The sequence below is a fragment of the Onychomys torridus genome, chromosome 23, assembly GCF_903995425.1.
Source record: "Onychomys torridus chromosome 23, mOncTor1.1, whole genome shotgun sequence".
In the NCBI taxonomy this organism is placed as follows: domain Eukaryota; kingdom Metazoa; phylum Chordata; class Mammalia; order Rodentia; family Cricetidae; genus Onychomys; species Onychomys torridus.
This window is the reverse complement of record NC_050465.1, coordinates 22153996-22178124: the sequence shown is the minus strand read 5'-3', so window position 1 is coordinate 22178124 and position 24129 is coordinate 22153996. Positions and strand designations below refer to the sequence as shown.

The window sequence follows — 24129 nt, the reverse complement described above, 5'->3', positions numbered from 1 at the left end:
CTTCCTGCAATTAGTGGGAGAGCATCATACTTAGATTTTTTATAGTTAGATTGATGGGAGAAAATCCTTCTTTTTTTAAATCCCAAAGCAGACTATATATTTAAAACAATTACTTAGTAAAGGTACAACTTCTAGGTGAAAGATGGTGGTTGACATGAGGGACGGTTAGGCATTCTTATCTCTACCCAACCCCATCTAGTTACAAAGGAGCCGTGAATACAGAGGAGGAGGAATAGGTTCCAAACAGGCTATAAGCCTGTGGGAACTACAGATTGGGCACCAGGGTCTAGGCTGGTGTGGGCAGCTAGCCTGACCGGGCCAAATTTGAATGCTCAGGTCACGTGCCCAGAACTGTTGGGAGAAATGTCATTGCCCGTGCTGGTGTTGTCCAGTGGCTCCCAATCAACACTTAACGTCTCCCCAAAGGTGACATAGATGTTTATGAGGATCAAACCTAAGAGCTGCATGTCTGCTGGTGGGTGTGGATTTGGCTAGCTGTCCAGCCCAGTCTCAGGTCTCACCTTCAGTGGTCTTGTCAGTTCATCCAGCAGGACACCAGGCTGCCTTTGCACCATCCTGTAGACAGGGATACTCCTAAGAGGGTCGTTGTCTGCCCAACTTGATACCACCAGTTTCCTTAGTAGAACCCACATTTCTCCTTGACCTAGTTACCATCCATAATGGGGCTGATAAGAAAGAGGAAATGGGCAAGGGGGACTTGGGTACCTTTGTGAGCAGCCTAGATGATACTAAGATGTGAGCTGTCACTTGCTGGACTCACTCTGGAGTTTGCACAACCATGTGGTGAAACTTTGGACCTTACGTACCGTGTCAACCCCTGCCATAGCCTGTTGGGTAAAATGAAGTGTGATCAAATTTGAGGTCACTGTTTGAATCATCCTCGTACATCTCAGATTCCTTATCCAAGGAAATCCTTGGCTTGGTGTGCTAACTCCTGGGATGGACTTGGTAGGACCCTTAGGTAGTTTTAGGAGGCACTTGGGACCTGGAGAGGACATCCAGGATTCCAGAGGGCTTCCCACAGTCTCTAGACATCCTCCTACTTTGTCTCCCAGTCATACTTACTTCTAGTGTATTAAACGTAATTGTTTTCCTATCCTGTGTGAGTTTTGTCATCAGAGTAAAAAGTAGGACACATTACAGGGGTCTCTTCTCCATAGAACTGTAGATCTGTTTTAGCAGCTTATTTGTGGCACCTATTATTTTTGGTGTCTTGTCCATTAAAGGTCTTCCAAATCCTGAGAATAAACTCTTGAGGTCTGTGCCTTTGGGCTTCTGCCACCAGGGAAGTAGCCAGAACACAGAACAGGCGAGGCTACTGAGCACTTGGCTTGGCACTAGAGTCTCTCAGGAACACGTGCTCAATTTTCATGACTGGAGAGGCAGCTCTGGGGTTACAGAGGACCCTGGTTTGACTTCCAACACCCACATGACAGCTCCCAACTGTCTGTGACTCTAGTTTCGGTGGACTCAACGTCCTCTTCTGGCCTCCCAGGGAACCAGGCAGGCACATGGTACACAGGCATTTAGGCAGGCAAACACTCACACACACAACAACAACAAAAAATAGGTAAATAAATAAACATTTTGTTATTTTCATGTTATTTCTGCTTACATGCAAATAGTTCCATGTGGCTAGAAAGTCATAGTGAACAGATGACTCTAATGGGTAAATAGGGACGCTCAGGGCATAGACCTGTCAGGGATGGAGGGCCTTCTCCCCTTCCTCAGTGTTTCTGTAATGAGTGGACTGCCTGCCATAGCCCCACCTAGTTTAGAGAGTGCTTTACAATGTAGCCCAGTTTGACCTTGACATTTCTGGATAATGGGCCATGAACTCAACCCTGCTGAATCAGCTCCAGAACACTGGGGATTGAAACTTTGAGGGGGGTCCAGCCATCTCTGCCACCATGTCTTGTTTAACCTAGAGACACAGTTTTCTATCTTCTCTGGATAGTCTCATTCTAAGCAGTGACAGAGGTAGACCCCAGCAGCATCAGAGATGGTGATGGATGAATTCGTTGTAGATCAAAGACCTTCACTGTACCCTCCATTTGACTCAAGAACAGAAGGCCGTGTTGACTAAGGAAACCACAGCCTGCCTTTCCATTTCGGGACATCTCCAGTAGGGCCAACCCCCAGCTAGATGTCCTGGGAAAACCTTTAGATGGATTTACCAGTGTTTCACTCGAGGATAGTTTTAGAATCCCTCCCCTCGTCTTTCGATATGAATGGTTTGTGTTCGGTCTGGGTGAGACAACTGTCAGAAGAGCATTGTTGCTCCTCATGGAGGGTTTCCGGCTGTTGAGCAGCTATTCTTATCTTCAAGTCATTTGCCCAGACAAGGCCCCCAAATGGTTTTAGGAGGAGCCAGTAGCCTTGGGGGAACACAGCTAGCTGTGGTGGCCCAGGGGCTGCGGGAGAGGGGGCAGGGGAGTCCTGTATGGCCCTGCCCCTTTCCCATTACAGCTCCATTTAGCTGGCAGAGTCACCACCCACTGTTTTTGTTGGCAGCATTATTGCAAGTTGTGTATGCTAAAAACCACCATTTTTTTGTCAAGCTATTTTGACAGGGCTTTTTCTCTTTAAATAGTAATAGCTCATTAATTGCCTTACTCCCTATAATCCAGATCTTTCTCCGTCTCCTTATATACCATGGGGTATCAGAAGCTATGAGCCAATAATATTTTTGAGTGAGACTGTGGGTATGTCTAAAAACAAAACAAAACAACAAAAATCCCCAAACCAGCTACATGGGTCCAAGTGGCATGCACATGTCTTGCCTGTCACAGGACTTGGAGTCTATTCAAGTGTAATTACAGACAGTCTTGTCCAGACCTCTAAGTCTGGCCGAAACCTTGTAGAGACCATTTGTGCTTACAGGGTCAGGTGCTGAAGATGAGTTATCTGAATCTACCACGCTGCGGCTTCTGCCTCACATCTGCACATCCTCAATCCCCCTGATAGAGCTATTAACAAACAAAACAACCTTTTCCAGGATCCCTAGAGTTAAAACAATCCCACTTTTAAGTGAAATGATTCCCCTCCCAAGGCTAGCTCTGCCTCTGCTCTGTCAAGCATTTAAAATATCCATTTAGTGCAAGTCAGATAAAAGCCTGTGTGTGCAGATACCTGAAGACGGCAGCTATCTACCCCCATCGTGACAGGTAAATGCAGGTTAACTTGCCCTTTTCACGTCTTAGGCAAAGTCCTTATTCACTTTGGGTTTTAAGGCTGGGCATCACACTTGATAGCATTTCCCAGCACGTGAAAACGGTCTGAGGTTTTGCTGGAGAAATTGGAGGCACAGAATAGTTTTCTACCTGAAGCTTATTTTCCTCTGTTATTGCTTCAGTAACTATACAAGGAAATACTGTGGGGGTAAGTTGAGTTCTGATAAGCCCAACTTTAATCCACACCCTTTGTTCACTTGGAAGTCCTATTGTTTTATGATTATTTTCAAATGAGCCTTCAGATGATGCCTAAGCCTCTTAGTCAATCAAGCTTGTTAAAGGGGATTTTGTAGCTTTTTTTTTTTTTAAATTTCAAAGTCTTCCTCCAACTTCCTTGGTGGAGTTAACCTTCTTTGTTACTGATCTGGAAAGCGCCTGCTTGGTCTCTGGCTGTGTTTGGGGTGGGTTTAGCAGCATGTACAGGGTAGGTGCAGCTGCAGAGAGGAGCGAGCATCTGCCCAGGTAGCAGAGGGGTTCCCAGATGGCCATTGTAAACCATTTCTGTTGAGCATTTCAGGCCTCCCCACCTCTGCCTTACCCATCTTATGTCTTCCTCTGCTTCTTTTCCCTCCTCTGGTCAATTTTAGCAGTATTCTTTCTCCACATTCATTACCAGCTCGCTTTCATTTTAGTCTTCATTTCTAAAAGAGTACCTGCCAAGTTAACTCTCAAAGTGTCAAGCCCTTAAACACCCCAAGGAGAGCATTTGAGGCCAGCAATGAGAGGTTAGAAGCAAAGGCCCCAGGAGTGCTCACAAAGATCCTGTTGTGATCTCCTATTGGCTACAGCAGAGCCCAGCTTACAAACTCGAGTGCCCTAGACAGACACACGTGAAACTGTGCTGTCTCCTGATCCTAGTAAGATGGGCAGGATTGTTTTTGTTGCTGTTGTTTTTTGTTTGTTTGTTTTGTTTGTTTTTAATGTATGTATCATTGGCAGGGGAGGGCTGAGGCCAGGTTGGAGGGTGAAGATATCCTTGTGCAATATCTAAGGCCAATAAGCTTGCTATTGGAAAGCTTCCCAATAGAATGTGCTGACTCCAAGGCTTTGGGCCTGTGCAGCTTGGTTCTAGCTTCTTTCTTTCTTCCAAGGGAATTGGTGGGTTCAAATTGTCTGGTGAAAGCCTCACCTTTCATTTTTCTCTGGTCCCTCTCCAACACTTCCAATAGCTGAAGACAGCCATAGACACCCACAGCTTGTCTGGCCTTTCTTTTCCCCTCCACTCCCATTGGTAACTTGGCTTTTCATTCCCACTGATACTCACTTCTGGCTGTTGCAATGCCACAGCCACGGTAGCTCTCACCCTATATTACCGTGCCATTTCAAGTAAGTGATTTTGTGTCTTAGAATTTTAGGCTCTCATCTGCAAATGAATGGAGCTAGGGAATGCCATTTTGTTTGAGGATGTGTTCACATGAGTATGTTTGCATTCAGGGATGTGCATAAATGTTTGTTGGAGAGGGGAAGACATGTCATTCCTCAGGTGCCTTCTAACTTATTTCTTAAGACATGACCACTCTTTGGTCTGGACTTGCCCTAATTGGCCTGGAGTTCACCAAGTGGGCTGGCTAGCCAGCCATTGGTGAGCCCAGGGGACCTACCTAGAATAGTTAGTTACCAGGTGCCTGTGATACTTGTAAAGGAATAAAATATCCTTTGATGAGCCTGACAGTCACACTGCCTGCCACATTGCCTGCGATTCTTCTTTGTTATGGTGTGGCTTTGTTCCCTGTATGATCTGTTCTCTTGAGGATGAAGCCACAGATTTGGGAGGTCCTAAGAAGTTAGAGAGTAGAACTCGCTTCCCTCAAGAGGTCAAAAGATGGAGCTGTCCTCTGGCTGCTGGATTGTGCATCTCTTACTCCTTACAGCCAATCAGAAAGTTAAAGGAACGTGGGGTTGATCAGGGCTGTGGGAGAGAACTCCCTGTAAGGCTTTGCAAAGGGGTCTTAAGCAGCCTGCCCCTGTGGCTTGGTTTTCTGTGTCCACCTCTCAAGGCCCCTGCCAGAGCAAGACACTCCATTCTCACTATTCTCACATTTAAATGTCTTGTCTGATGGAGTGCTCTTCAGTTTAATTTCCCAAGGGACACTGTGATATTTGGGGTCATGATCCTGATGATAATGAGACAGATCAAGCAACTAGCAGTCATGGATGGTTACAGAGCCCTATGGGAAGTAGTACAGCTGTCACAGAAAACACAGGCGAACCGGATTTCCCAATGCAACAGTAGCCAGCAAGATCCAAGGAATACCAAAACTTAGATTGATTATTAATTAGCATGTTAAAAACTCAAAAAATACATGTGCATGGGGTTAACATAATGTTATGCCACCTTCATGTCACAGTGTTGAATTGCATTTGACCACATGTGTGCCATGGATTCCTTTCAAAGTTGATGGTCAGGAGGCTGTGCTGAGCATTGATGTGGCTCAGGAGGTACAGGGTGTGGATTGGATCTGCCTTGTTAAGTGATGTAAAACTCTAGTCTCCGGTCCATATTGAACCATACTGTGGCCTGTGTCTAATGTCCTTTGTAGCTTCAGGGTACAGGGTGGCATGGTTGTGTCTTCTTGTGTAGACACATGAGTTGGACAACTCCTAGCATTAGTACAGACAGGTCATGAAATGCCCTCCTGGACATTTGGTAGCCAGTGTTCACTGTGTCACTGGGAGTCTGAGTGTGTGGATGATCTTGGATGTATGAGAATGAAAAGTGTTAGTGAAGATCTGACAGGAAAAAGGAAGCTGGTACCTTTTGTGGCAGTGGTCACAGTGGTCCCAAGAACATGTTGTGAAGTGGTCCAGGCAAAGATACAGAAGAACATTAGGGCCTGATGCACAGTAAGAGGGAAGGCATAGTGTGCACATAAACATGAGTGTAGAGTAGGGGGACACTATGCACCAGGGGTCATGCCTTTTAGCAATGCAGTGATAATAATAGTGTGAATTCCCCAGAGAGAGCTGAGTGATAGTGGACATGTTCTTTAGACTGGATGATGGCCTGAGTGGGCAGGGAAATGGTTGAATGGCCCCAACCAACAGTGGGATCACTGTTGAAGTATTTTCCATACAGTTCAGAGCCTGTCCACAGCTCAGATTCAGTGAGTGCATGGAGGAGACCAGGACCTATGCATTAACAAATGACCCCTGCCTATCTGCTGCAGGTGGCTAATGAATTATCCTTTGACTGAATACCAACTTGTCCCTTAGAATTTGTCACCCTGAGGAGTTACAACATTTCTGCAGACACATATTTGTCCTGGGGAGACAGATCTGTAGTTAGCTCTGTTGGATTCTCAAGCTCATCCGGAAACTCTGGGTTTCAGAATCACTGAGCCACGGAGAAAAGCAGGGATCAGAGAAGGACAAAGTCATGGCAGCAGTCCTGTAGCCGGGAACCTTGGAAGAGTAGAACAGCCTTCTTCTGAGAGTAGAAGAGTTGGGGGGTTTCAGAAGTATTCTTATACACATGAGAGGGAAGTAAAGATTTTTGTCGCCAACTTCTAACTCAGGAATGTATTTGCATTAATGTCTCCATGTTGGGGGGCTAGATCTGACCACTCCCCTGAAATAGTAGGTCAGTCCACATGTTCCCCCTGACCTAATTCAATCTTCTGCTCCCCCCATGGGTTTTAGTTTTTAATTTTGAAGTTAGCAATAGAAGATGGTGAAGTAGAGCGAGTTTCTTTATTGAGTGTTCCCGGTAAGAGACACATTCGCTGTCCTGTAGTTAAGGTCAGGCCTGCATTTCTTTAATCAATGCCTCTGTGAACTTTATAGAGCATGTGGAGGGGCAACATCAGGATTAATGCCACTTGGTTTTTCACTCCAGGCCTAGGAGCTTTTTATCAGTTGGGTGTGCTGCTGTAAAGTGCTGAGTATTCCCTCATTTTTCTCTGAGCCCAGGATAGAGTGAGTATATTATTGATGTTTGCAACTTTAGTTCCTTAAATGGGACCCAGCACCTCTAGAGAGACAATGGTTGCCAATGTGTTTACATCAATGGTCAGGGCAGGACAGAGAACTAACCACTTTGAACGGTGGTTGCAGTTCCCAGAGCACCACATTTGGTCACTGGTTTTAGTGTTCCAGAAACTGAGTTAATCTTTGAAGCTTCCTCTAGACATATTCATGGCCCCTTGATGCATTACTATTACTTTACAGCAAACCCAGTCAATGGTTGTATTGATTTACAATGGTTTAGTTTTCATTCACAGTGTGCCCATATTAGGTTAGATTCTGTTCAATATATGTGCCCAATATGGCCCCTCCAAGCTTACAGAGCATCCTGTAAAACAGCTATAAAGCTGGGCTTCGTCACACATACCAGCATCCCTGCATGCAGGACACCAGAGGCCAGTGTGGGCTTCATAATACTCTGTCACAAAAACACCAAGACATTACACACACACACACACACACACACACACACACACACACACAGAGAGAGAGAGAGAGAGAGAGAGAGAGAGAGAGAGAGAGAGAGAGAGAGAGAGTGTCAATTCAGCTATGCTCGTTAATAGACTGGTCACCACCAGCAAAGAGGAAAGGCAACATTTGCCTGCTTACTAGAGAGATAGGAAGAGGGTAAGTGGTTCCTAGAGTATTTTATACTCCATCTACAAACACATTTCACCCTGACAGCATTCTTATAGGTGGATGGCACCCCAGATGGAAGGAGGGGGCCAGCTTTTAAGTTTCTGGGATAGGAGCTCACTTGTATCGCGGGTGGTGAGTATGTTTGTCCTGTTACATCCCTCCTACATCTGTCAGTTATGTTGTCCAAAGCCATAAGACCAGACCCTAGAACTGTTTCCTGGCCCAGCTTGCTGCTCTCAGACTGCCTGCTCTTTGGGGTTCACTGTAGATAGATTGCTTGCTACAGTGTGACCAGGTCATGGAGCAAGCACTGAATTAGGACAAGAAAGACACGCTGGCTACAGTGACCTTGAGAAAGCTAACTTCCTTAGTCCCTACATTTGCGCAACTAACTAATTGGTCCTAGCCAATAACTGGCGGGGAAGCTGACTCACTGCGCTTTTGTGCTGTGTAAGCCTCGCTTCCAGCCAGAAGGGTTTTGCCTAGAATCCGTTATCTAATCTTAAAAATTATCTAACAAGTATGACCCTCAAAGTTTGCTCTCTTTAAGGACCAAGGACCATTGACTAGTTTTCTGTCTCCCACACTTGTAAGATGTATCACATGTCCTGCCAACATTCTTTTGAATGTTTCAAATCTAAACCACGCCACGACTGGCTGCCTTTAAGCAGAGCCACAGTGCACTGCGTACACTCTGTGTTTGCTTGCTGTTGACTTGTGCTGAGGTCTGCTAAATAGTAGCCTCATTATGCAGATTCTTAGAATAGCAGGCCTGGGATATCTTCGCAGAGTCTTGCATCCAGTTGCTGACTCTCTGCTTTCCTTTTCATCTGAATGGTTTAGGACAAGGAGAACTTCAGGGTGGGCTTTTGTTCTTTCTCTTGCTTCCTGCAGAGTTTTTACATTGTTCCTTTTTAACTCTCTCTGTCTCCTGAGTTATTTTCCTGTCTGGCTTTGGTCTGTCCCCTCCACTACCCCTTCTTCTCCTCCCCAGTGCCTGATTATGTGACAGAGACCTAAGTCCTAGTTGGGAGGGTGGGGCTGAGAGAGGGAGGAAGACGAGGAACTCTAGGAATCAGACTTCTTACTTGGTGTGGCTTGGGTGTTGATGTTCAGTAACTAGGGCCCAGGGGATGACTTTTCTCCTATCTTCCCTTCTGCCAAAGATTGTCCATCATGTCAAGTCTGTTCTAACCTGTGTAACTGAACTCTTCTCATAATTCTAAGTAGTTAATGAAAAACAAGCATTTTCTGGTACTACGGGGTAAGGGATACAGAGATGAGCAGTAGAACGTTTTTTTTTTTTTTTCTATTTCAGTAGCTTACAGTGTGGAAAGGCCACAGCGTGGTCACTGAGAGGTTGAGCTGTGCTGTTGTAAGAACACCAGAATGATCTCTTCTTTGTAGCAGTGGCTGATAGAAAGGGACAGCAGATTTTATCTGTTAGATGATGTCAACAACAGGGACCTCAGAGAGGTGGCTTCTACCCTGGGCTTGGAAGAATGAACAAGAATATTCAGTCTAGACCTTGGGATTGGCATGCAGACTGTGTTGGGTGAATGCAAGGGCTCTGTGTGCAAATGGGCGGCAGATGAGTAGTACAGTCACTGGAGGTAAATCAATGAATAGCCATAAATTGTTAGGTATGCTATAAAAAGAAGGTGGGGTAAAAATGAAAAATAATCTAAAAAGGTAGATGGGCTCAACACCCCTGCCATCCCCCCAGACTAACATAATCAATGATATGTGTTACATGATAAAATTAAAATGTTTTCCCATGGGCAGTTAAGAGTCAATGAATGAATAGATTTAAGTATAGAAGAGGACGTGTACAGGATGTACTGTGGGGAATAGTTATGTTGGAGTGGGTCAAATCAAGTGAAGCCCTGGGCTGAGACTCAAACCATGGTGTAGGAGGGATGAAGGACTGATAGAGAAAGCCTTGGACAAGTGATTTAGATCATAAGATATTGAGCAGAGAGCTTAGTGACCCAGTCACTATAGACAATGTCAAGAAACATCTGTTTATTTGTTTTTCTTTTAGAGATGCTGTGAACTACATATAGTCATCATCTTGAATCCATGGCCATACTTTGGCATGTACCAACAAGTTTAACCTTCTCTGTTCCTATGGGTGGCTAATAATAGCTGTTATAGAGTAATATATCCTATAGGGAATAGGTTCTCAGATTTTCTCATGGTCAAAATTCTCCATGAAGAATCCTGTATTGGACTTGGGAGACTAAAAACAGCACACAGTTCCTTAGTCATTTCAACAGTGACTTCAGGTCCCCTTGGCATTGAGAGAGACAGCTGTTTCCTCAAATGAGCATACAATCTAGTGGCAGGAAGTTTTGACACACTTTAATAAAACATAAGGTCTTTAGATCTGAGAATTACACCGAGGATAATGAGATGCCTCCTTACGTCAAGTGCAGAGGATGAGGGAGCAGAGGTCAGTCTCAGTCGGGAGAAATGTGGGGTGGGGATGAGTGCCTGTTTTTTCTTCTCATTTCTCAGTGTCAGTGGGTCTGGGGCATCTGGTTGACAGGCTTTGGGACCAAGTGCACCGATTCTCTGCTCCCTGCTTCCCTTTGCATCCTGGGATTCATGGAAGCAAAATGGACCTTTGATGTGAAGACCCCCTTTCCTCTTGAATCCACGACAGTGAGAAAGTCATGTTATTGACAGACCCAAGACTTCTTGGAATCCACCTCCTGGATCCCAATTTAGCATATTCATCTGGACAAGTTACCCTATGTTATATTAGTCATTCCCCTACTTATAGGACCTTAGAATAAAGGGTTTATAATACTAAGAGAATACATGCGATGGAGTGTACCTTTTCCTTATGATTTGATTCTGCTCACTGAATGTAATGGAGAGAGAGATGTTCCTGGAGGTACACTCATTTAGCAAGCATGATTGACTGGCTGCATTCAGGCGTTTATCTGCTGCTTCAGACAATAACTTATGCCAGTAAAGTTATCAAGAGATAGATTTGTAAATCATAGCAAGCAGGCAGGAGTGCCCCTGGGCACCAGTGGAGTCCTCCTCCTGTTAAGTTCCTGCATTTGTCTTGGCATGATCGTTTGGCGCTTGTTGAGTGGATCCACTTAGGAGAAATATGACAGACAGATCAAGGGTATAATAACTGGGAATGAGAACACGGGATTGAGCGTAGAGCCTGCCTTGATGTTCAGTTGTCCTTCCTCATTTTTGAGGTGTTTATGACTAAACTCCTAAGGATATTGAGAACTGCAGTGACTAAAAGGCTTTGTTTGGGTGCTTTTTGATGACTATAACGTGTCTGGCTATTTGTGGCAGAAAATATTTAGGTTTTAACTTACAGATCTTTTTCTAGTTACACTTTAAAAAGTCAGTTGCATGAATGCTATTGTGCTTGAACATGGACAGAACTATGCAAACATAATTTATCAATAACAAACAGTGACACAGTGTTTTAAAGAAAACAATGTCTTTTTTCTTAAGTGCTAAGGATGTACGCCATGGCCTCCCTCACATAAAGTAAGCATTTTAGCACTGAGCTATTCTCTAGACTCCCAAAACCTCATAATGCCTTCTTAAACTATTTGAAACTACTAATCTAGAGCAGTCTTTTTAAAAATAGGTCAGTGATTAGATTATTCTGGGACCTTTTTAAGAGCCATAGATCCCTGAGGCTGGTCCCAGGAGTTTCTAGTTAAATGTGTTATTCTAGGAGATTGATTGTCAAACAGTCTATGTTAAAGTCACTGGAGGCTAGCTGAAGCCCAGATAGCCAAGGTCCATAGTGTCTGACTGAGGAGTTAGGGTGCAGCCTGGAAACTTGTGTTCCTAACATGGTCCTACAGATACAGATAGCCCTGGCACCCCAATAGACCTGAAACACAAGTGATTCAAAGGATCACATGACCAATCCTGCCCAGACAATCTTCCCTAGACAATGTTTTTTCATGTATCAGTCCTCTATCTAAGGCAAAGACAGACAGCTCTGATTTCACAGTGCAGTGTCTGCACTGTGGTGTGAAGACAGGAGCATCAGGTAGACTCCAACCAGACAGGGAGTTCTTGGGAGTGGGTTAGTTCAACCCAGTAGCATCTCTATGAGGAACATAGTTATGTGCTGGAAAACAGAGTCGTCACTAATCATCTGAAGAATATAGAAATAGAAATAATGACCCTACCCATTAAAAACCAAAGGTTTTTAAAATCAATAAGGAAAAAATAAATAAAACCAAAAACACTTGGCTGCTTGCTGCCATACAGCCTGTTTAAATATTAGGAATCCATAGATTGATAGGGAATGGAGGCTGCGGTAAGGGTAATAAGCCATAGAAACTTTGGAAACAAGCTCATTTGCTTTGCACTATGCAAAACATATCCATGGGCAAATGGCATGTTTTACAATACAGCATTGTATTAGCCATTTAAATGCCTGCGCGATGTGTAAAGACTGCTTGCTAGATTAAATTATGTTGGAGAGCATTTCTGTAATGCTTAGTGTCTGATCCACTAAACATCACAGCACACCCACAAAGTTTCAGAGGTAGCGTATACATTTACTGTGTGGCAGGCAATTAAATGCCAGTGTTGGTGTGATTTAAAAGAGGAAGGTGGTGGCTCTGACGTGTGGGTTTAGGCACTTTTCCTGTAACTCTTAAAACAATTATGTCTGTTGTAGATCACTTCCTGCTTATCCTTTGGATTGGGTAGCTTTATAGCTGTTTGTCTTTCAGAGTTTTTAAGATTGAAATAAATGAGTAGAATCGCTGGTGGTTTCATATATTTTAGGAAAAGAGAACACTGAACATTAATTCTTTGGGGGAGTATCTTAGCACTATATTTTTTTAATCTGTTTTCTCCATGGAGAGACCAATTTAATACATTTTATGCATTTGATAAAGCCTGCCTTAAATGGGTCATTCTGTATTTAGAACAAATGAGTAAAATGCTCTAGAAAGTCCCTCAAGGAGTATTGCAGTCTTCCACAAAGTAACTTTAAATGGACTATAATTACAACCATAAGAAGGACGGCTTGAGTCTGTAAGTCAATTCCACCTGTTCAAGGCAGAACAATTCAGGATGCATGTTTGTCTTACACGCCTATGAAATGGACATTGAATTGTCCTCCACTTGCTTCTAGAAGCCTTAGCTTCAGGAGCCCCTTACTGTACAGGCCATTAGCAATCAGTGTGGTATTGACTGGCTTTGGAGAGGTCTGTGAAAGGTGCCGGACAGAGGAGAGTATGAGATTTTCAGGTAGACCTTGGCTGAGCTGCTGGCCATGAACTGAAACTCCTGGGTTATTGGGTTAGCTGTGTGATCACACTAAACTGCCATTTGTAAAAATAGGAGTGGTCAGTCAGGGTCCCTTCAGGAGACAGAAATCATGCAGGGCTGGAGTATGGGAAATGGCATATAAAGACCTCACTGCATTGTGGGAAGGAGATCTCTGTTGGCTAAGGGATGGCAGGGGATGGAGCAGCCCCATCCCAGCACAGACATGGAGATGAGCCTTGCCAGGGCCAATGCTTGAAGAGAGTCCTCATAAGGCTGCACCTGCAGACATTGGAAGGGACGTGTCCTGGTGAACAGTACAAGCTGTATGGGACAGGGCTCCACTGAGGCTCTCTGCAGAGGTCCTTGAGGTGGAATTTAGGACAAGCTAGTGTTGGAGACCTCAGGACCAGAGAGGGTGCCTGCTTGGTGCAGTAAGGACCTACCAGCACTATAATGAGGCCACCTCTTTCTGTGTTCTCTTTCCCACATCCTCTCCCAGAGGAAGCTTGATCTTCTTGCCAACAGGACAGGAAATGTAGATAAAATGTATAGACCAATGGACCTCACCCTTCCTAATACTGCAAACCTCTAATACAGTTCCTCATGTTTGGGTGACCCCCCCCCATAACTATAAAATTATTTTCATTGCTACTTCATAACAGTAATTTTGGTACTGTTATGAAATATATTGTAAATATCCATGTTTTTCTATGGTCTTAGACAACCACTGCTAAAGGATCATTTGATCCCAGATAGGGTCACAATCCATAGATTGAAAAACCACTGACCTAAATGGTCTAGACACTTTGCAGAGCAAGCAATGTTAAGAAGAGTTAAAGCTGGTGACTGGCGCAGGAATTTGAAGACTATTGGTGCTTGCCTCTAGAGTTAAAAAAAATTCACCTGAAGGAAATAAAATACACTTATATGTCATGTTGTAAAATCAGTACTTTGACTATATTGACATGAATATCTTGACATATTGAGATAAAAGACTCACACTGTGCTTGAGGAATAGACAAAATAATAAAACATTGCCCTTCGAATGTAGCTGGCATTTGTCCACTTCAGGAATTGGTCCCTGTGACTAGCAGAGCACATTGGAGATCGCAGGCTGCTCTCTGGCCAGCTTAAAAGAACTCTCACATACTGAGTATCAACCTGAAACTTTAGCCAAGACAATCTGTTTCAGGTAGTGGCTACTGTTCCCAAACCTTAGACACTTTTAATACCAACTTAGAAGCCCCTCTGGAATAAAGTTGGGAGACCTGGATCTTCACAAAGCTAAGGAGATCAGGGTAGAAGTGATACCTGTGTATCAGCGGAGAATCATTTGGTTTGTGAAACGGGTGTAAATGTGATCTGGATCAGGACGGTATGACTGCCAGGTACAGTCAAAGGAAATTTATTTTTAGATTTATTTCTGTGTATGTCCCACTTCTGTGTGGGCACCCACAGAGGCTAGAAGAGAGCATCAGGTCCCCTGGGCCTGGAGTTACAGGTGGTTGTGAGCTGCCATGAAGATGCTGGGAACTGAACTCTGGTTCTCTGGAGAAGCAACAGACATGCTCTTAACTGCTTGAGCAACCCTTCCAGGCCCCCAATAAGTAAATAAATTAATAAATCTTTTCTGTGTGATCTTGGTGCATATTTGTGAGCACAATTGCCAGAACATGCATGCAGAGATCAGAGGGTAACTTTGTGTGGTCAGTTCTCTCTATCCACCTTTATGTGACTTCCAGGGATTGAAATTGGGCTGCCTGGCTTGTACTGCAAGCTCCTTTACACACTGAGCCACCTTGCAAGCCCTCCAAAAATACTTCTGGCTACAACCCATGTCAGTTTGTTTTGGCTCTGTTATCTGTCTAGGCCTGACTATACAGATGGATATGAAACCTTCTAAATTTCTCTCTGTAGTATGAGTTGGCCACCTCCTTTATACCTTATAGAGCAATTATTTCCTATTACTGTTGGCGAAATGAGCCATTTGTGCTACCCCAGAGAAAGTGGCAGGAAAAATTCGCTCTAGTATGCAAATGGCAATATTTTATTTTCATAAATCAGGACTGACCTTTATAGACAACTAGGCTTGCTACCTAATTATTGCCAGAGTGAAAGAATGCTGGAGAGCCATAATTTGTAGAGAGTTCATTAACATTTAACCGACTTACAGCTTTCAGCCACAATAAAAAGAGAAGATACTGAGCCACATAGTCAAGTCTGCAGCTGTATCATCTTGAGATCTAACCTGAATCAGGCTCAGTGGTGGTAGGGGTTGGATTAAAATAGTTCTCCTTGTTTGAGATATTCCTTCATACCTTTTTTTTCTTTAATTTTCTGATAAAATTATTGTAGGCCAATTCTGCATGTGTTTTTTTGAGACAGAATTTCTCTGTGTAGCCCTGGCTATCCTGGAATTCATTCTGTAGACAGGGCTCTCCTCAAACTCAGAGATCCTCCTGCCTCTGCCTCCTGAGTGCTGGGATTAAAGGCCTGTGACACTGGGCCCAGCTAAAAATTATTTTTTGTAGTGTTCTATGTGTATGAGTGTTTTGCCTACATGGATGTTTGTACACCACATGGGTGCAGTGCCAGCAGAAGCCAGAAGAGGGTGTCAGATTTCTTGGAACTGGAGTTACAGGACAGTTCTAAGCAGCCATGTAGGTGCTGGGAATGAAACTCAGGTCCTCTGCAAGAGCTACAAATTCTTTTAACCTCTGCACCAACTCTCCAGCTCTTCATTTCCCTTTTTTTTTTTTTTTTAATTTAGATATTTGTCATGCTCGAATTGCAGTTGAATGCTGTGTTGACTACAGCGCAGAGAATATTGCTCTTAAGTGATTTCCTCTATTCTATGGGATTTTAGACACGAGTTTTTATTTTTAAAGTGTATGTATGTCTGTGTTTGTATTTGTGTTTGCATGTGCGTGTGTGTGTGTGTGTGTGTGTGTGTGTGTCTGTCTGTCTCTGTTTCTGTGTGTGTGCACATGAGTGCAGGTGCCCACAGAAGCCAGAAGACGACATTGGATCCCTTGGACCTGGAGTTATGGTTGGCTGTGAGCTGTCTGTTGTGGGTGCTGAAATCAGAAAGCAGGTTTCCTAGAAGAGAGGTGCAGGATCTTCAATGCCATGCCATCCCTCTAGACCTAAGATACCTGTTCTGCACGCTGCTGATTGCATTAAAAACAAACAAACAAAAATACCGAGGGCTTGACTCTGGGACTTATCTTTTGCTTCAGTGAAAAACTGAATTAAGACCAAAAATGTAATTGTTCTCTATTTAATTGGTTTCCTCTCCTTTCTCTTCCCCCCCTTCCCCTCTCCCTCTTTCTATCCTCCCTTTTTATCATTTTTGTTATTTTTTTGAGGGAGGGTCTTGCTGTGTATCCAATGCTGGTCTCAAATTCTCCAGGCACACCAAGCTGACCTCTCCTTGCAGCCCTCTGATCTCAGCCTAATGAGAACCAGGATTTGTTTATTTCAATGCTTACGTCATTTCCTTTTACCTTTTCCTATTTCATTTCAATAAATCATCATTACTATCATAAGGTCTCACTGCTAAAGAGTGTCATGCGAGGTCACATATCTTCAGGCAATAGGAAGTGTACAGATGATCCCATCTTCAAGGGGTTTGATGGTCACATACCATCTCGGAAAGAGATGTGTTTTCCCTTTATGCGTCCTTTCAAGTGACCAGGCAACACTGTGATGGGTAACTTAGTCCTCACACTGGCATGGCATGCTCTTCCTGCTTTCCCCTACTGTGTCTGTCTGCCTCAGCAGCAATTTACACCATCAGTGCAACAGCTTGTGGAAGATCAGATCCTTAACCAGCCTCACGTTGAATTGTGGACACTTCTATTGTTCCTGCCATTTGAGACTCTGATAGAGGAGTTACTCAGCATGGTATCTGGGTTTTCGCCAGGTGCCCCTTTGCATCAACATTGATGATGATTCCTTTTTTTTTCTCTTTGGTTTTTTTTTTTTTTTTTTTTTTTTTTTTTTTTGTTGTTGTTCCTTTGTTTGTTTGTTTTCAAGATAGGGTTTCTCTGTGTGATTTTGGTGCCTGTCCTGGATCTCGCTCTATAAACCAAGCTGGCCTCGAACTCACAAGAGATCTGCCTGGCTCTGCCTCCTGACAGGCGGGATTAAAGGTGTGTGCCACTGCTGTTTGGCTTCCTTCAGGCTGAAACTATTCTCCATGTCACAAACTACAACTTGCAACAAAGGAACACTTTTTTTCCCCTCACAAATGGTTACATAGTCTTTGAACATCTCACCCATGTTGGAATGTCATCAGCATTGGGTGCTTGGCAGATCCACTTTTCTTCAGAGCTTGTTAAAACTCAAAGAGAGGAACATGTGAATGATCATTTGTTGTCAGATTAAACTTTGGGTTTAATTCTGTACCTTTGATAATGAACTTAGTGTTCAAGGGGAAGGGTTAGAGACTATAAGCACTGGAAGCATTTTAGAAAACATCGTGCTTATTTCACCCTTGTGCTAAAGCTGCCGACTGAGACATGCTAAAGAGCCTAGAGAGGCTGTCTGGGACAACCTGGGGTTTCTTGATTCCTGTTTGACATTTTCCAGGACATGCAGGCAGATTTGGAAAGAGTACACATCATATCTGCTGATGTAGGTAGAGTAGTCCTTTTCCAAAATGCTAGGGACCAGACATGTTTTGGGTTTGGGTGAGTGTTTTGAAATCCTTGGGTATATAGTAAGATTATCTATTTGGAGGCTGTGACTGAGCTCTAAACACAGAATTCATTTGTTTCTTAGAGGCCTGCCCACATAGCGTGATGATGGTTTTTGCTTTATTTTTTTATTTTATTTTACGCACCAGCACTTTGATCTTAAACCATCACCTCCAACTAAGTGTGGAAGTATCTGAGCTCACTATGCCAGTGAGCAAAAAAAGTTTCAAATTCAAGAGCATTTTGGATTTTGTGAATAATTGTGATTATTCTGCAATGTAAATTTAGGTAGGATAACTAATTCTCAAGTGATGGGGTCAGGGCTGGCAAAGCTGTCCACAGACTGGAGTGATGCCCTGAAAATGGGCAGTCTTGTGAATTCAGAGGTCTTTCTCTCTTTCCCCCTCTCTCTCTCTCTCTCTCTCTCTCTCTCTCTCTCTCTCTCACACACACACACACACACACACACACACACACACACACACGCACATACCCCACAAGTAGAAACAGCTTGATGGCAGGTGTGGAAAGACATGGGCTTTCAGCTCAGGATGGACCATTGCTCTTGCCCAAGCTGTTGTCAGGGTGAGAGGTCAAGGGCAGGGGTCATATGGGTTCTTGCTCCAGCACAGGGCGCATTCTTCAGGATAAGTGTTCAGAAAGCACCTGCCAGGGAGCTGACGAGTCTGGAAACCTCACAGGAGGAATTGGGGAGAGCAGAGCATGTATTGCCTGGGGAAGCTAAGAAAGAACAAGACAGCTTCTTTCAGATTGTCAGGTTTCCTGTGCAGGAGCTGCGCATTTAACTGTTGCCTTGCGGGTTGGAGGGAAGATAAATGGGTGCGCATTTCAAGAGGCAGAGTGGTGACTAGAACATCTAGGAATGTTCCAGGAGTTTTCTACATACAAAATGTGCAGTTTCCCCTGTCTTCAGAGGATGCCTGGTTGTTGTGGAAGGCATAGGACTGGTTTAGGGTGGGGGTAAAAGTTAGGTCAGGTGACCTCTGGTTTATAATTGCTGGTTTCCTTGCCTTCTTCCTCCAGGGTGTACATAGCAGACATAATAAAATAATAGTCCTAAAATTACATCTCCTTGTCATGAATCTTCACTTCTTACCAACTGCCAGCAATTATAATTAATATTTTGAATTAATAGGATCCATTTATTATGCAAGTGATTATGTAATACCTAGTATTCATTATGTAATGGGTATCAGGTTTTTCATGATCTGTGATCAGTCTCATCATTCACTGTCCCCTTGTGAATCATTTGGACAAAGATCTGCCACTATATGTATTTCAACATAACAGGCATCTCAGAGGCTCCATCACTGTGCTGAATCACTTCGGTACTGAAGCAACTGAGTTGCTGACCATGTGCATTCTGTGTTTTCTATTTTTTTTTTATTTAGATAGCTTTATCCATTGTACCAAAACTAAGCAGATGTTTGCCACATGTTTAGCCTTGAAATTTCTGCCATTTAGACTTATGTGGACTATAAAGTGATGTCCTAATCCACATTGATTATGAGACCTCAAATTTCTAAAACTATAAAATAAAACTTGCTTCTGTGTAAGATAGAGAAGGATGATTTGAAAAGTATTTTGCAGGCCATGCTCATCATGTGTGGTATGCCTTATCCTCTACATTTACACCAGTGTTTTAGTAAAAACATTTCTCTTTAATATTTTTGAACAATTCATAATTCTCTATTGAAAACATATTGGGTATTTGAGGGAATTCTTTTAAAGTTTTGAATGCAAGGTGAATTTTCAAAGTTCAGTATTCATCTGGACAATGAAAATTTTATGTTTGCTTATTTCAATTGTCTTCCACCAACATTAGGCTCCTTTTATAGAGCAACATAATATCTATGTATTGCTAAGGCATGGTTAATACTCAGCAACATTTGACAAGGTTAGGGAAGGGGTAAGATCCACAGTTCCCAAGTAAAAGGGTAAAATCAAATTCAGTTTGATGTTAAGTAGATGGCTGACTTTCTGATGTGTCTCAGATCAGCTCAGACTTGTGGTGACTAACATTGCCTCTTTCTCCCATTGTAGGTGGCTGCCTCTTTGATGAGCCATACAGCACATGTGGATATAGTCAAGCTGACGATGATGACTTCAATTGGGAACAAGTGAACACCTTGACCAAACCAACGTCTGATCCATGGATGCCATCAGGTCTGCTCTCACTGCTCAGTGTTCTTTCTGAAATAGGGGCTTCTGGAGATTCTTGATCATCATCATAAAACACTGTCTACTGGGGATTGATTGAGTGAAAGAGCATGTTGTTATGTGAGTGCTGTGCTCCATAGCTGTGTACCTGGGGAGGATGGTATAACTAAGACTGATTACAGGAGTTTAGCCTTGCATCTCTCACTGTAAAGACAAGCTTTGGTTTGCTCTCGGTATCTTTGGGCATACCTTAGCAGGATTAGTGGACATTGCCCAGGTGATCCTTTCTTAAGCAACAGATATGGGAAATAGTTGGATGTCTGTTCTGGCAAACATGTGTTTCAAGGATGGGACTCCAGTTGTAGAATACAAATAGCATGGTTTCCAACATACAGCAGGCCTTGAATGGAAACTCCTTTCTCAAGCCTCAGAGCCTTAGAGGCTTTCTTATACCTGGGAAATCATGATCTTGAAAGCATTCAGAGGATTCGTGGATGTGTGTTCTTTTTTTTTTTTTTCTCCTCTCAAACCACAGAGGAATGCTTAATGAATTTCACACTAAGTAAAAACTACTTACCTTACTGAGCATCAGTGAGAATTCAAATTTTTGAAGGAAGAGTAGAAAGACAATGATTGATCTAATCACAGCAGAGCCTGACAATTTAGTAGAGACCCTCTTTCCAGGCTGTGACCTTGGCAGTCCTTTTAAAGTCTTAGATTTACAGATTCATAATTGAAATGGGCTGATGAATGTACCACTTAGTATTCAAACTGCTAAAAACATATTAGTGAGATTTGGGTTTCAGATAAAACACGTTTTTGTACTTTTTCATGAATATAAAGCTTTTCATTAATGTGCCTACATGCAGCAGTAATTAGATTTTGTAGGTAATCTTATAAAGGCAGCTTCAAAGCATGAGGTAGAATCTAATGTTGTTCTTAATAAGCTTTAACAATTATGATGCCCACCATGGGCTTTCCGCTCCTTCCCACACTTAATTCCTCATAATTTTCAAGTCAAGAACCCCAGTCTCTTTAACACTGTGACTTTGCCAGGCTTCCAAGTCTTCACAAATCTTGTTTGGTTCCCCAGATCATTTTCTCCTTTGCTGTCTTTACCTCTTCCTCAAGTGTGTGTGCCTTTCAATGCTGCTTTTGGAGCTAGTGGGCCATTCTTAGTTAGCTGGCCACACTCTAGCTCCTGTGTCCCTTTTTAGCTATGATTGACAGTTAGGAACATGGCTTTGTCCTTGCTGCATTGTGCCTCCCCAGGCAGTGTTCTTGCCCTGAAATTCTTTGAGTCTTTCCCTGACATCTCTCTAGGTATTCATTGGTCTTGAGAGAAGCTGGGGTGGGGAAAAGTTAGACCTGTTAGATCTGTCCTTGCAAGCACAGTCGTGGCTGATGTCATGTCTACCTTTTCATTGGATGAAGTCTGTGGCTTTCTGTAGACTTATGTGTCACTAAGGATAGAAATCAGGGCTGCTTGCATGTTAGGGAAGTGTTCCATCCACCGCTGAGCTATACCACAAGCCCCCAATTTGTAATTTTTCAAATTTGGTATCTGCTTTTATTACTGTGGCCTTTTGCATTGAATTTTTTTTCCAATTTGGAAAAAAAAGTTCCTTTTGAAAAGAATCCTAAATATTGTATAATCTTCTTCAGCCTGTGCTGATTCTATCTGAGTCATAACATAAGCAACCCAGTTGATGAAAAGAGGCTTGCTATCAAGTCTGGTGACTTGAGTTCGATACCCAGGTCCATAGGATAGAAGGAGAGAACCAACATTGTCCTCTTAGCTCTCATTGTAGGAAAGAAACTCAAGTCTACAAGTTGGTATGCTTGTTCATGCATAAATAATAAATATGTAAATATAAAAACAACAATTAAAATTTCTTATGGTAAATGGATGGCAGGCAGAGAGAACCATATGGCTTTTGTGGGCTATGTTTAAGCCTTTATTTAACAATAGTACTGGATTCATTCTTACATGTATGTTACTTAGTATGCTGCTATATGTAGGCCAGTGCTGAATCCACTCTCATAAATAGTTGCCCGAGTGGCCAAATCCAGCCCGCTGCCTGCTTGATATGGCTTGTAAGCCAGGAGTGGTATCTCCACTTTTAAGTGATTGGAAACTTTTTTTTAAAGAAAAGGATAATAGTATTTTGTGACCTGAGAATGTCAAATTTCATTGCCCATGGAATTTTGTTGACACACACCTATGACCGTGCAGATGGACAGTGTGCCGCAGTGTGAGCTGTATGGTCTCAGCTCTTGTTGGGACAGAGATGTGGTGACAGGCAGAGCTACACCCTTTGCTCTGTTCCTGGGGAAGTTTGCACCCCTGTGAGGCCCTGTGGGGATCAGCCCTTGACTGAGTGTTGTTTTAGGTCTTGGCTAACATTTCTTTCTTTCTGTGCTTGCACTCTACTGATTACCCAGACGTGCGAGTTCACCTTTGCTTTCACTCCCTGTCTCTGTGGGTTTCCAGTCATCAGCTTGTCTCTCTCCTTTGTCCAGTGCCACAGTCTGGGTTGCACTACTGGGATTCTTGTTAGCCAACAACCCATCAAAATGAGTTTGACAATGATTACAGCCTAAAATGTCAGCTAATGTTCAGCCTTTTCGTTTACTCTGTCCTTCTCTGAAGTCAAAGGAAGGATTTGTTTCTTGGTGTCTTCCATGTTCTAGGATATTCATAACCGCATTAAAAAACTAAATACGGGTTGAGGATTTAGCTCAGTGGTAGAGCACTTGCCTAGCGAGCGTAAGGCCCTGGGTTCGATCCTCAGCTCAAACAAAAAAAACCTAAACACAGTGTAAAGCTTCCTCCCGGCTTCCTTGAGATCTCCTCTAAGCTGGTTGTGCAGCTCTGGAACCGCGTGGTTAAGACAGATGAATGCCAAGTGTCATGCACCTCTGTGTATTTGAACGCGACGCTTTTGTAGTAGGCTCTGCACTATAACGGTTTTCTTAAGGATGAAATGGCAGTAAATGGAGTTTCTTTAATTGGTCACTGTGCAGCTTGTCTTGTGTGGCTTGGTTGTCTTCATTAGCACTGTGTGGACTTTTAATTTTTACCATCAGGATTGCTTGTTGTGAGCAAGGGAGCTTAGATTCAAACCAAAATAAGAGTCTGGTGGAATTTGTTAGCCTCTGACAGACCACATCACATCCTGTGAGTATCACACAGGCATTTTTTCTAAGAAGTGTTTCATGACTACGGAACAGGTACCGGGGCAGAGCAATGGTCCAGTGTTTCCACTGTATGATATTTGTAACTTACTACTCTAGTTCTCAACAGTGGATACTTACTTAATTTAAATACTATTTTCAGTACTGGGGAGTGAATTCAGGGCTTTATCCATGTGAGGTAAATGTTCTATCCCTTAGCTATATGCCCAGCCATTTTTATCCTTTTATTTTGAGACAAGGTCTCACTAAAATATCCAAGCTGGCCTCGAACTCACACTGTAATTCCTTGTAAAGCCTGATCCTGTGACCCTCCTGCCTCAGCCTCCTTAGGAGGCCTGCACCATCAGGCCAGGCTTTAAAATTGACACTGAAGAGGTTTGAGATGACTCCATGGTTAACAGCTTGTGCTGCCTTGGCAGAGGACCAGGGTTCAGTCCCCAGCACCTAACAAGGGGCCTTTCACAACTGCCTATAACTCAAGCTCCAGGGGATGTGACACTCACTTTTGACTTTCACAGATGCCTGCACTCAAAACTCAAAAGCAAGTGCATACACACACACACCACACACACACACACACATACACGCAGACACACACACACACACATACACGCACACACACTCACTCACTCACTCACTCACTCACAAGATACTATGCCTCTAAAAGCAATTATTATGAAGTGAACTTGGACCTTATTTGCGGGGAGTGGGTGGGGTGGGGTGTAGGTAATCCCACTCACTCCTGCTTCTCAGAGAGTGTGGTTTTCCTTTTTTGTCTTAGCGTTACAGATGCTGTGACTCATCTGCAGGGAAATAGTGACTAAGGACTAAATCATGGTCATGGTGCCCAACTGAAGGCAGGGAGAAAGAGTGCCTGGCAGAGCAGTGATAGACACTCTTAGTGTGATGAC

At 43.3% G+C, this 24129-nt stretch overlaps 1 protein-coding gene across 1 annotated transcript in view; it reads left to right on the top strand.

The window, feature by feature from the left end:
* The window catches only part of Ptprm (protein tyrosine phosphatase receptor type M), a 709515-nt gene that overhangs the window by 149183 nt on the left and 536203 nt on the right, over positions 1-24129 (top strand). Inside the window, exon 2 of the mRNA XM_036172971.1 lies at positions 19904-20026. Coding sequence (XP_036028864.1) covers positions 19904-20026 — 123 coding nt within the window. The remainder of the gene's footprint in view (positions 1-19903; positions 20027-24129) is intronic.